Genomic DNA, 13,521 nt, shown 5'->3' on the forward strand with positions numbered 1-13,521 from the left:
TCGCCCTCCCCGCCCTCCCTGGGAGTCGGACACCAGCTCTCCCAGCCCTCACACCAGGCCACGCTTCTGTTGCCACTCGCCGGGGTGTGAGGTTTGCCTGCTTGTCTCCCTAGGCGACTGAGCACCTTGAAATCCAGGCGCTGTGGTCTCTGCTCCCCTCATGGTGGCAAGCTGGGGTTCAGTGGACGTGCCCGACCGTTGAATGAGCAGCCACCAGTGCCCTTTCCGTGCACAAGGACATGCTGGGAAGGGCAGGCGTGCACGTGTTGTGGCATGAGAACCCAGTGGAGGAAGGCTGGTCTGGCTTGGGTTCATGGTGGGGGCCACCCCAGCATTGCGTGCACAGACCTGACTTAGTACAGGGAGCGAGGGGCAGGGTGTAAGCAGCAGCGGGCTCCAGGGCGCATGGAAGAGGGGGCACTCAGAGGTGTGTGGCCTGCTTTCCCACCCATTTCTCAGGTAAGGAGACTGAGGTGCGGAGGGGCCAGTTACTAACATGCTGGAGACTGAGGTGCGGAGGGGCCAGTTACTAACATGCTGGAGACCCACGGCCCCGGTTCAGTCGTGTGGCATGTGGGCCCTCACTCCAGGGCTCCTTCCTCGGCCTGCAGCCAACAGGGAACCAGAAACATCTCAAGGGGAGCGGGTTTTGGTTTGCCTTTGGAGAAAGCAAGGAGAAAAGGGAAATTTTGTTGAGAAAACTCTGGTTTGGTCTACTCATTATAGACTTCTATATAAAGGACTGAAAAATGCATCTCCTTGCCATGTACCAAAAACCACAGTCGCAGAGTCGAGTATTTTGCCAAGATTTTAAAATGCTGCCACTTTCATCGTTGTGTCGTCTTCTTCTTCTTCTTTTAAGATTTATTTATTTGAGAGAGAGTAGGGGGAGGAGCCGAGGAGAGGGAGAGAAAGACTCTTCAAGCCGACTCTGAGCATAGAGCCCAGTGGGGAGCCCGATCCTCGGCCCCGAGATCACGACCCACGCAGAAATCAAGAGAAGCCCGATCAATGACCTGAGCCACCCAGGCGCCCCTAAAATGCCTTTTTTGAAATCGCCCCGCCCAGTGCTTGGGTGAGGACGGTAGAAAGACAGCTCAGCTCCTCTTGCGAGCAGGTGGCGCCCGTACCTGGCTCTGTGGTCTTTGGGTTTGGCTTGAGGCCCTCGGGTATGTCTCCGAGATCCCTCAGAACAGAACAATAACCCAACAGGGGAGTGCGGCCAGCACAACCAGAAAAGGCGGGCGGGGAACGAGCCTGGCTCTCAGAATCTCTCCCAGTCCTGCTTCTGCCTTGTGGGGAAGTAGGATCTCCCTAAGGCAGACCTTGGGGGCAGCCGTCTGAGCATGTTTAGGGCACAGGTGTGGCCACTGGTGGGTTCTTCTGAGGGGCTTTGGGTGCTGCTGACGGTCCTGATGGAAGGCCCACGGCTGGCCCAGGGCTCCACTGGGGGTGGGGGGCAGCATGTGCTTTCCCGGAGCCCCAACTCTGTCCCCCCGTTTCTCTGATCGCTTCCTTGGGTTCAGTGGGGCTGCTTGGCTCGGGGTTTGGCAACCTTGTTGGTCTCCTGAGGCGAGGAGAGTCCCACTCACTTGCTGAAATGTGTTCCTTCCAGTTGACTTAAAATCCTTTGTGACCCACTTTGAGTGGGACATGGCGAAGTACCCCGCGAAGCAGCCGCTGGTGAGCGTGGTGGACACTCTGGCAAAGGTGAGAAGATGGCCTTCTCTCGGGGGACAGTTGACCTCGGCGCCCGGGCGCTGCTGACCACCCGGGTGTTGGGGGCCCAGGCGGAGTTTGCCAAGAGGGACTTTCTGGAAGGCCGGAGTCGGGAGGCTGGGTGGGGTCCCAGCTCTGCCGAGTGACCCAGGGCGGAGTCCGCTTCCCCTCTGCTTCTTGCCAGCCCTGACCAGGCCTGGTGCCTTTCTCAGGCGTGGCCTTCCGTGCCCTGGGCAAGGCCAGGGACTTTGGGGTTTTGAGGCGGGCACCTGCCCTTCCTCCACCTCTTCCGGCCATGTCCCCCGCCAGGCAGCGGCCTCCACAGGACACTCCCCTGGTGCCCCTTCCGTGGGCTCCCTCCAGCTTGTTACCTTCTGGAAGGTGCTGATGGAGCAGCTCAGCCCCATCCTGACCTCCTCATGAGAGCCGCAAGCCCCCACACATCCCTCAGTGATTGTTTGCTTAACAAGAAGGATCTGCTTCCATGGAGAGTCCGGCTTAGGAGCCCTGACTCCTGGGAGGCGTTTACGGAAGGCATCGCAGCAGGTCCTGCACCTGCTTGGAGGCACCTGTGACAATAGTGAGGCCAGGAAGGGGCACCTGGGTGGCACGGTCGGTTAAGCCTCTGGCTTGGTTTGGACTCAGGTCGTGTGTGATCTCAGGGTCCTGGGATCGAGCCCCGCATCAGGCTCTGTGCTACCATCTCGGTAAGCGACAGCCTCCAGCTTTTTCTTCATAAGTAACAGGACTGTGGCCCAAGTCTCTGGGGACATTGTGGGGGCTGTGGCCTTGTTGACTCCTGTTTGTCTCACTGAGGGTGAGCGCCCGTGGCCTAGGACTGCCCCCTCCCTCCACCATCTACTGAGCCCCTCACAGGCCGTGTCTCCTCCTGGCCCGGGTGGCGGGGAGCGACTCAGCCAGGCCAGGAACAAAGCCTTCCTGTTGTCTCCTCAGACCACAGAGCCTCCCAGGTGTGTCTGGGCGGGTCAGGGGCAGGAGATGGGCCCCTGGGACCCATCCGAGTGCAGCCCTGTGTGCTCGCCATGGCGGGCTGGTGCCCGGCCCGTGTCTGTGGAAACTCGGGTGGGGCCAGAAGGCTCCGGAATCTGGGTGCGGCTCCTCCGGCATTGCTTACGCCACAGAGGTCCCGGCCCCTCCTGGGACAATTGGGCAGTGATTCCGGAAAGCCCTCTGAGGAGGGGCTGCCCAGCGCACCTGGGCCAGGTGTGGCTTCCCGGAGGTCCTGTGTGCCTCTGCCACCCACCCGGGGTCGCGCTGTCACTGCTGGGGCCGGCCGCACCCCGCGGGGCTCTCTGAGGCCAGGCCGAGCCGGGCAGGCGGTCAGGCTGTGATCTGCGTCCTCTCAGGACGGGGCTCACTGGCGTGGCTGTCCCGGGGGTGCCGGCTAGCAGTGAGGACCCCGGGACACGACAGGATGTCTACCGAGAGGGGAGCAGAGCAGTTGTAGAGGACGGAAGTTGGCTTCTCTCTAGTTCGGGGACCCAGAGAGTGACTTTGGCCGGCAAGCAGGGACGGGGGGGAGGGCACCGGGGTGGCCAGCATTCCCTGTGGGCCACAGCCACACTGGGCTCTTGTTTCCCGTGTCACCCCCGCGAGGCAGGGTCTCCTTCCCGTGTCACCCCCGTGAGGTGGAACCCCTTCCTCTGGTCTCAGAGGAGGAGGCTGACAGAGAGGTTCAGTGGCTGGCTCCGGGACCTGGGGGGTGAGAATGCAGGTCTTGATTGTACTGTGTGTGTGTGTGTGTGTGTGTGTGTGTGTGAGAGAGAGAGAGAGAGAGAGGTTGGGGGGTGGGGCACATAGAGAGAGACAGGGCTTCCCAAGGAGGCCCCGAGCCGGCTCCGCTGCAGGGAACCAGCTCTTTGAGGCTCTGAGTTTTGGCCCTGGAGGCTGACCTGCATCAGGATCCCGTGTGTGACGCCCTCAGCCCTGGTTCAGGTCTGTTACTTCTTGGGGAGAGCCTTGGGGACACAGAGGTCGCTGTGTCACCGGGTGTCGAGCTGTACTTGCCAGGTGTCCGGGGAGGTCTCTTAGCCTGGAAGAGCCCTGTGCTGAGGTGGTCAGGGCCGGGCCCCAGACCCTCCCGACTGCTGGGAACTGAGCCCAACGTGTCCCTTAAAGAAGAGGCTCAAGGGTGAGGAGGGCTTTGCCCCCTCCCCACCCTGCATGTGGCAGCACGTGCGGTCACCTGGTGCCAGCCCACCGTGGTGTCAGTCTCCACGGGCCGGGTTATGCTGCAGGTTCAGAAGAGCCCCCAGACCTCACCGGTGTGACCGGCACAAGGTTTACTCCTGAGCATGCACACGTGCTGCTGAGGGTGGGGGGCCCATGCCGACCCCTCAGGGCGCTGGTGGCTGATGTCTCCACCACCGGAAGCATCTCTGGGTTCTGCGGGAGGGTCCACGAGGCTCTTGGGGCTCTTCGGCCAGCTGGCCCCCCACCTCGGAGCCCAGCTGAACGCACGCCCTCAGCACGGCCAGTGCCAGCTTCCCTCCCAGGGGTCACAGACACGGGGGTCACAGACACTGGGTGGGGCACCCGGCTCCCTGGAAGAGCTCTGGCTGGGGCAGGTGGACCCCACCTTGCTGAACGGGGACTTTTTTGTTTGATTTAAATATATATATATATATATATATATATATAATTTTAAAAGTTAAGACTGTGGATTGTACCTGAGTTCGTTTCTTGGTTATGATTGCACACTGTTGTTATGTAAGATGAGTACATGGAATCTCTGTCCCATTTTTTTTTTTTTCATTTTATTTATTTATTTGACAGACAGAGACCACAAGTAGGCAGGGAGGTAGGCAGAGAGAGAGAGGAGGAAGCAGGTTCCCCGCTGAGCAGAGAGCCCCATGTGGGGCTCGATTCCAGCTCTCTGGGATCATGACCTGAGCCGAAGGCAGAGGCTTTAACCCACTGAGCCACCCAGGCGCCCCTCTCTGTCCCATTTTTAAAAGTATTTTATTTACTCATTTTTAAAAATTTTATTTATTTGTGAGAGAGAGAGCACACAAGCAGGGGGAGCAGCAGGCAGAGGGAGAAGCAGGCTCCCCACTGAGCAGGGAGCCCGATGCTGGACTCGATCCCAGGACCCTGGGATCATGACCCAAGCCGAAGGCAGACACTCAACTGACTAAACCACCCAGGTGTCTCTATTTACTCATTTTTTAAAGTAATCTCTACCCCAGACATGGTACTTGAACCCATGAACCCGGGGTCAAGAACCGTACACTGTACCAACAGCCAGCAAGGTGTTCCCTGTGTCATCTTATTGTAATTTCCCATGAAATCTGTCGTCATTTTAAAGGATAATATTTTTTTTAATGGTAAAAAATAAAAATTACATATCTTATTTTAAAAATCAGACGTATCAAGGTATAACGATAAAAACGGGAAAAACTTCCCATGACTAGACCGCTGTCTTTCCTCTTCCCCCAAAAGGTGAGCGACGTGTTAACCTTTGGAAGTGGATCCTTCCATGTCTATACGTGTCTATACATATAGTGGACCGTGTCTATACGAACGAAATCTGTAAATTTCAGCTCGGGGTTGTTCGGTCCCTCAGGCGGCCTACGCAGGGGTATCCACGTCAGCAGCGTTTGTTGGCATGGAGCGGGGGTCCCACGGGGTGCGACTGCGCACCCCCGGGGAGCTGGCTCAGGACGTGGGGCTCTGAGTTGGGAGGAGGGGTGCGGTCCCTCAGGAGCTGGGGGGTCGGCCTTCGTGTGCAGGAGTCTCCCGCGACCATCTGGAAGGCCGCACCGTGTCCCGTAACGTGGGCCGCCCACCTTCGTTGAAGCAGTTCTGTGAGGATGGCACTCCGCTGTCCGAGCATGAGTTTGGACAAGCCCTCTGTGTTTTGAGGGCTTCCTGCTGGGCATTTGCCTTTTCTGTTTCCAGCCATTGGGAGGACATCATCCCTCTGGCCGAGCAGGTGGGCCTCTGAGGTCAGGCAGCCAGAAAGCAGGAGAGCTAGGCCGTGGGTCCTGGGCTCGGCCTGTATTCCCTCCTCCCACGACATATCCGCCCGGGCCTGCTGCGGGTGGGGGTCTGGGACGCCCTCCCTGAAACTGGACAACGGATCTCCTGCGTGCCAGACCCGTGACCTGCATGCAAGCTGAAAGGAGCTGTCCTGCCGACCTACCCCTTCCCGTGGGAGGGGGCCGCGGGTCAGCGGGGCTAAGCCATCACGGGCCCCCCAGAAGCCAGGATGGCGTCAGCCTGGGCTGGCCTGGCAGGGTGAGGAGGGCTTGCCATCAGAAAAGTCACCTCACTGAGGGGTTCTGGAACAGCCGTGCCCGTGTGGGGTCTTGCAGAGTGGGGACGTGAATCTGTCCCCTGCTCCCCACGGGCTACGCAGGGCCAAATGCTGGCATGTGTGCGGGAGCGGTGGGGAGGGAAACACGAGCGCTCCGGACAAGCGGGCAGCGTTGATTACTTACTGCTTACTCCGAAGTGTGCTGTGCTCACTTTATGGTCATTTTGAGAAGTTGGGGCCCTGTCTTTTGCTTTTCTGAATAGCAATTGGCCCAAATCGAGACTGACCTGAAATCCCGAACAGCCGCCTACAACACTCTGAAGACAAACCTGGAGAACCTGGAGAAGAAATCCATGTGAGTCTGAGTTTCTGCACTGAGGGGCAGGGCGGGGGCAGGGGCCAGGCTGGGCGGGGGCCGGGTGGGCCAGGAGTGTGCCTTTCAGGTCTCTGGGTAAACCAGGGTCTATGCTGGGTCAGAGAGAGAGAGAGAGGGCACCAGCCAGACAGGCAGACGCCGCAGCCCTCCTGCCTCTCTGGGAGCTGCGGACTGGGAGGGGGGCCTTGCTGCACGCGGTGAGAAGGCCCGAGCCAGGGTGATGGCACCCCCCTGCCTGAGCCCAGAGAGGAACACCATGCTGCCTCTCACCCCCTTCCCTCCCTCTCCCAACCTCCCCAGGTTACTGAGAACACCTGGGGGGCCCTAAGACCTTTCCCCTGGAGGAAACTTAACAGAGGACCCTCTCTGCAAAGGCGGTGGGGGGACCTGACTAGCCGAGCCTGGCCCTTGGGGGAGGGCCCCCAGGGTAGCGGGGGCTGCAGCCCAGAGCAGACCATCCGCAGGGACTCTGGAGCCTTCTGCACTCAAGTGACGGACCCCCCACAAGAGAGAGGGAGCAGACGGTGTGGCCTGCGGACAGCGGTCACCAGTCACCCAGATGGTGGGAGGTTTCTGGAGAAAAGCAGAAACCCAGTGTCATGCCGGCTGCAACTCTCTCGTAAGGGAGTAAGTGTCTTGTCGCGGGGGGCATGTCAGGAAAGGCCAGATGAGCTCCTGCCGCGGAGTCTGGAAGAAGGTGCTCCTGAGTCGGGCTGAGCTGGCATGCGGGACCCTCCCAGGCGTCCTAGGTTCTGGGTCTGATCCTGTTGGCAGTTGTCTGAAGAGCCTCCAAAGAAGGGCAGTGCCCAGGGGAGGTCAGAACCAGCTGCTCCTCTGAGCAGCTCACCGTCCCATTCCCGCCTCTCCCTCTGGATGGTCCCTGGGCCGGGTGTCTTCTTCTTGTGAAAGAAGCATATGGTACATTAGCGGAGATTTTAAAACCAAAAAGGGAGAGATGCACTTCAACTAGAAATGGTCGCCGTTGGTTGCGTGACTTTGCATCCGAATTAAATGGGCATCCCCTGAGTTTCGCCTCGTTCTTGGTCCTGCGAAGGCGTGAGATAGGAGAAGGGCAGCGTGCCGATGGCAGAGAGCACCCTAAATGGCGACCTTGGCTTAGAGCCGTCACGGCATTGACCATTTGCCTGCTGGGCCATCTACTCGTCGCATCATGGATTTGTGGACTCCTCGAGAATCGTTTGGGACTTGAGCAGACATCTGGCCCAGCCTTGTCATTCAGCTGATTCACCGCCGCGCTGATCTGTTGAGAGCACTTGGAGGGGGAAGGGGTAAAGCTGTTCTGCCGCCTTCGCCCATTCTTCTTCCAACAAATGTGCAGTAAGCACCGGCTATCCTCTCAGGCTTTATTCCAGCCCCTAAAGATAACAAAGCAGAAGAAAATTGGATTTCTGCCCTCGGGGAGCTCCCAGTGACTTGCCCAACAAGTGTCTGCGGAGAATCAGCTGTGTCCTTGGAGTGCAGGCGTCGATGAGACAGAGCAGACCTGAGAGCAGAACGGGGGTGTGGTAGGGGACACGTGCCCTGTGCCTTTGGAGAGGGTCCTAAGGGACTTAGCAGTGAAGGCGCAGGTGGGAGAGGTGAGGCTGGAGGTGGCATGTTACCTAAGACCATGGCCTTGGTGGAGTGTTTGAGACCCATTGGCCAGGGAAGTGTCGGCTCCTAATGTATTAGCTGACACGGCCCGGGTGCCCAGGCTACAGTCTCTGTAGCCATCCTTGGCCTGCTTGCTGCTACAATACCCTTGAACCATGTGCTAAAAATACCATGATCTCGATGGAGACCGGGTTCTGCTGGGCATGAAGCAAGCAATGGCAGGTGAGGTCCGCTGGCAGCTGGACCTGGGAGGTGTGAAAAGTGACCCGGGCCTCTCTCTGAGCCCGTCTCAGCTCGGGACAGCCCAAGTGTTAACACCGGTGTAACTCAAGCTGCCTGACACCCACAGTCCCCTCCCGGCAGCCCCAGGGGCAGCGCAGGTGATGGTGGTGTTGGGTTCTGCCGCCCCTTGGGGGACTGGTGAGGGGGCCTCTGGCCCCGCCAGCCCCAGCAGCTATGGCCACCCTCGGCTGGGGGACCAAGGGGCACACTCAGCCCGGGGACCTCTGAGCTTTCATGTTTCCTGCCTGCCCTCCTGACCCAGGGCCTGTGTGTTGAGGGTGTGCGGGGGTCCATGCGTCCCAGAAGCCCGGGCCCACTCTGCCTGTCTGCTAATCCCGCCCCCTTTGTCCCACCCGGATTCAGGGGAAACCTCTTCACCCGGACCCTGAGCGACATCGTGAGCAAAGAAGACTTCGTGTTGGGTTCTGAGTATCTCGTCACACTTCTGGTCATTGTCCCCAAGTAAGTGGCCTGGGAAGGGGGTTACTGGGGGCCTCAGCCCATGTTGGTGATCCCAGAAGGAAACCAGCCCTGTCCAATGGAGAGAAAGGGGGCCCTCCATGGCCAGGGCTCCAGCGGCAGGAATGGGAGCAGGGTGAGTGCCCACAGGTAAAGCAGTGAGCAGCTTCCGTGTGCCACGAGCCTTAGACAGGAGCCCATTTTGCTCACAATAAACTGGGGAGGGGGGCGGGGGCGCCTGTGACCCCCTTGTCCAGAAGCCAGAGAGGTCAGTTGGCTTCTCCGAGGCTACACAGGGTCAGGACTGGAAAGCTTCCCCACATATCTAGCTGAACCCTTCACCTGAACCGTCTGTGGCATCTGGCGCCCTTGGGAGGCTGGGTCCAGGACCAGGCTGGGGAGGGGGTCCCCACTGCCCATGGCAGGACCTTGGAGTGCTTGGGGCTCTCTGGCCCAGGCCTGCTGATCTCAGTCCCTTGGGAAAAGTAGTGTACAGTGTCCTAAACACTTGAACACCCCCAGCCTTTCTGCAGAAATCACTGAATGATCCGTATTCTTGCAGATCAAGCTATGCACAATGGCAAAAAACCTATGAATCCCTCTCGGACATGGTGGTCCCTCGGTCGACTAAGTGAGTGAAACCCCACCTTGGCACCTAGGCACCAAGTATGCTGTGAGGGTACAGGGACCCTCAGCCCTCCCCGCTTGAGCTTATGAGAGTCCCTCAGCCTGGAGGTCTTTGCAGCCGCTCCCCCAGCCACGCGCCAAGCTCCCTGTATCCTTCAGAATGCCGCTTCCCTGCCCCCTTTTCCAGGAAGCCCCCTCTGGCTGTATGCCGGTGAAGATCCCCCTCACTGCGCTCTGATCCATGATGGCCACAGGGGTGGGGTGGGGTGGGGACAGTTGGAGTAGTGTCTGGCCTGCTGGAGTCAGAGCAGGAGTGGCCGGTAAGAGCTGGGAAAGTGGCAGGAGAAGAGATACAGGAATATATTCAAACTGCGATCACCACGCACGTGGGGAAACCAGCCCAGCAGGGGGCTGCCTGCAGCAGCAGGCATGGGTCTCACCATCCTGGGTGGAGCAGGACAGGCCAGTGGCTGAGAAGGACACCCAGCGTGAAGCCAGTCACTCAAGGCTTGGAAATGGACAGAACGAAACCATACGTGATCTGGGCACGTGCAGGTGCACAGGAGAATTGAGGGGGTGTTCGGGGGATTGGAAACGCCAGACTCAGCGCAGTGGTGACCTCAGAGAAGAGAGTGACATGTGGCTAGAGTGTGGCCTGGGGCTTCTGCCACGTGAGAGTTGTGTTAAGTGGGGCCTGCCTATATGTAGTATTTGTTATTCTTTATGCCTTTCTTTTAAAAAAAAAGATTTTACTTACTCATTTGAGACAGAGAGACAGAGAGCGTGTGCATGAGCAGGGGGAGAGGCAGAGAGGGAGAAGCAGACTCCCACTGAGCCGGGTCCTGGAAGTGGGGCTCCATCCCAGGACCCGGAGATCAAGACCTGAGCCCATGGCAGACCAACAGCCACCCAGGGCCCGTCTCTATTCCTTTTCATATGTCTGAAGTAGTTTGTAATTTAAAAAGATTTGGCTTTGGGTCTCGTTCAGCCACACCAATTCACCTGCTTCTGGGCGCACAGCGTAGGGTGAGGACAGCTCTGCCCGTGCCCCTCTCCGCTCTGAGGCCCCCTCTGGTCGGGGTGGCTCTCCCGGGGTCACAGCTCACAGGAGATGGCGATCAGGAGCTACACTGAGGGGTGCAGGGAACGGGACAGCCATAGCCTGAGGTCACGAGGGGCGGCCAGAGGAGGAAGCCAGGGCCGTCCGCAGGGAGAGGAGGGCAGACAGCCGGATGGAGGGGCTGGTCCTTGAGGCCCGCCAGCTCGGCAGAGGCCGCCAGTGCTCTGCGACCACGAGCTGTGGCCACGAGCTGGGGGACCCCTCCGGCTACCTCGGTAGGTGATTTGGCTGCTCAGACCGGAAGCCCCGGCCCTGCATTGTCAGGAGCCACCGGAGGGTCTGCAGAGGTAATTCTGGAAGTTTCTGGAGCCTGGGGTGGCCCAGAGACAGGAAAGGTGACCTGGCCAGCATGCCTGTGAGTCCTGCCCGGGCTTGGCGGAGGGCTTCCCTGAGGTCTTGTGGCCGACAAAGCCAGCTCAAAGGAGCTGACCGCTGGCTGCCGTGACCCCTGTGTTTGGGACAGTGCCCACTGTGGCCCTGTGTTGAGGCGTGCCTCGGAGGCTGGCGGATTGGAACATGGGGACACTGAACGTGAGGTGGACACGGTGGGACAGTTTCCACCGACTGGAGTCTGTCTGTCCTGCTTCGTTCTGAGCGTAGCGCGTCCGAGCCTGGGCACGTCCCCCGCAACATGCGCACACAGGTGACTGAGACCCGGGAAGAGGTCCATGGCTCAGCACGTCACACACTGGAGCCAAACTGGGGGTCTCTGCAGCTAGTCCCCTGTCCCTCCCTCCCCTCGAGGGTCTGCCTTTAGATCATCCAGAGGCCCCAGAGGCTTCAGCCCGGTGCAGGGGTGGAAGGAGCAGGCGGGAGCAGCAGCAGGTGGTGGAGCCCCGCACCCCCCGGCCGGGAGTCAGGAAGTCATGAGGGGCGTCTGGTTCCCTGCCCTCAGCTGGTGGGGGTGGGGTGGGGGCCCTGCCTGCCCACAAGCCAGCCGCCCCTGGGCAGGAACCCACCTCCCCTGGGAGAGGGAACAGGCCGCTCCTAGCCCAGCTCCGACCGCAGTTGTGGTGAGGCGTCCAGTGACCAGATGCTTCTCTCCACCAGACTGATTGCTGAGGACAACGAGGGCGGCCTCTTCACGGTGACCCTGTTTCGAAAAGTGATCGAGGATTTCAAAACCAAAGCCAAAGAGAACAAGTAAGGGCTGGCCTCAGTGGGCTTCTCTGGGTTTGGGCTGTTTCCACTGGACGGGTCTCTCTGCTCCGTCGGGAAGCTTCCTGGTGAAAGCCTCTCATTTGCTTGTTTTAAGGTTCACTGTCCGTGAATTTTACTATGATGAGAAAGAAATTAAAAGGGAAAGGGAAGAGATGAGCAGGTTGCTGTCTGATAAGAAGCAACAGTATGTGAGTAGACTACATGGGCAGGCGGGCGACTTTCTAGAGCGTCCCCCTCCCTTGGGGGCACGCGGCCTGGGACAGGTGTCCCATGAGGCTGCCAGGGCAGGGCACCCAGGGGACACCTGAGCTGTGAGCTAGGGCGCTGGGCGCCGTCCCTAGGAGAGCTCCCGAGTCCTGCCCCTGCCCCTCCAGGAAGGGACTCCGAGCTCCAACGTGCCCCTGAGAAACTGAGGCTCTGGGAGGTCACAGAGCGTTTCCCCCAAGAGGAGAACCCCCCCCCCCTCACCTTCCTGTGCCCCGAGATCCGGGCAGGGCAGGCGGGGATCCAGGCAGGGGTCCCTGTGCCAAGCGCGGGCAGGCCTGTTGCCTTAGTCTCCTTGCTGGCCTCCTCAGTGTGGTTCTTATGCGTGATGGGACACCCCCTGTCGTCAGCCCCTGGGTTTATTCCCCCAATGCTTTCAGCAAAGAGTGGGGGCTTCTCCTTGAGGTTTCTGACGACAGCCTGACAGAAACCTTCCTCGTGCAAGCGCCGCTGAGCTCGTGGGGGAGCAAACCAGGCTTGGAGTTTGGGAATGTGACAGTGTCGCCTTGGGAAGGTCACTCAGCTGCTCTGTGTGAGGGGCTCATTCCACACGTGGCATCCTCCTGCTGTGGAGACACCTAAGCCGGGTGGCTTTGGGGTCCCCCCTGGTGGAATGTCTTCAGGGCCCCTCTCCCCGCCATCCCCACTGGGTGCTGTTCTCAGAAACTTCCAATTTGGCCTCTGGTGTAGGGTGGAGGGAAGGAGTAGAATGTACTTCAGGTTCTGGAAGAAAGCTGTTGTGTAGACATGAACCTGCCAGTACGGGCTTAGGCGGAGAGCAGGAATTCCCCCCCTCGCAGCCCCGTGTTGACCCCGGGCCTTCTCTGACTTCGGGCTGGCGGAATCGGCATGTCTGGTTTGACCTCTCTGGTCAGTGGCTTTTTCACAGGGACTCCAGACAAGCCGCCCCCTCGGAAGTGAGCAGCAGCATGGGGTCCACAAACTGGGCTTCTCAAAGCCTTACTGGATGGGCCCATCCCCTTTGAGGATGAGGCAGGAGCTCGTCCTATAGTGGTGCCTGTGGGGGGCTTTCACCCGCCCCCAAGCAGACGCGCATGTGAACGGACGTGCATGTGCACACCAAGTGAACGCACGCGTTTCAGACCCCAGATCTGCCGGGCTTTGGGTTAGGGCTGTTCCTGTGAGGAGGTGCTGGGTCCCGAGGCCTCAGACCCCACACACCCAGGCGGGGACTTTTGCTCCTTGGCCTTAGCTCGCCCCAAACCCTGATCGCCCAGGAGCGCCCCGTGGTCTCTCTCTAGCCTCATCCCTGCTGGCTTGGGTCCTGGCCCTGGGTCCCCTACTCAGTGTCTCGGTGGGCGGGGGGAGGTGAGACAGTGGCAGATTTGACCAACGTCCAGGCAGGAGGCCCTGCCCACAGGACAGGTGGTCACATCGTGCCTTTGGCACCAGCCTTGGCGCTGGCACAGACCCCCTGAGGAGCAAGGTGACACACCAGAGCTTGTCGCCTGCCGTCTGGGGCTCAGGTTGCCAGCTGGCGCTTCCTCGCAGGTGTAAGGCGGCAAGTGGAGGCCTTTGCACACCCAGGCTGCCCCGGGAGCCCTGCCAGGGTCTCGGTGGAGGGGAAATGGAGCTCCAGAGGAGACACGCGAACTCGGA

General features: G+C 59.8%; 1 protein-coding gene across 3 annotated transcripts in view; it reads left to right on the forward strand.

Moving 5' to 3' along the window:
- Nucleotides 1-13,521, forward strand: part of ATP6V1C2 (ATPase H+ transporting V1 subunit C2) — a 52,525-nt gene that overhangs the window by 32,544 nt on the left and 6,460 nt on the right. For all 3 annotated transcript variants that reach the window (XM_059405152.1, XM_059405153.1, XM_059405154.1), the window contains 6 exons: nucleotides 1,616-1,710; nucleotides 6,262-6,353; nucleotides 8,634-8,732; nucleotides 9,292-9,360; nucleotides 11,527-11,619; nucleotides 11,732-11,825. In XM_059405152.1, coding sequence (XP_059261135.1) covers nucleotides 1,616-1,710; nucleotides 6,262-6,353; nucleotides 8,634-8,732; nucleotides 9,292-9,360; nucleotides 11,527-11,619; nucleotides 11,732-11,825 — 542 coding nt within the window. The remainder of the gene's footprint in view (nucleotides 1-1,615; nucleotides 1,711-6,261; nucleotides 6,354-8,633; nucleotides 8,733-9,291; nucleotides 9,361-11,526; nucleotides 11,620-11,731; nucleotides 11,826-13,521) is intronic.

The sequence above is a fragment of the Mustela nigripes genome, chromosome 7, assembly GCF_022355385.1.
Source record: "Mustela nigripes isolate SB6536 chromosome 7, MUSNIG.SB6536, whole genome shotgun sequence".
Lineage (NCBI taxonomy): Eukaryota > Metazoa > Chordata > Mammalia > Carnivora > Mustelidae > Mustela > Mustela nigripes.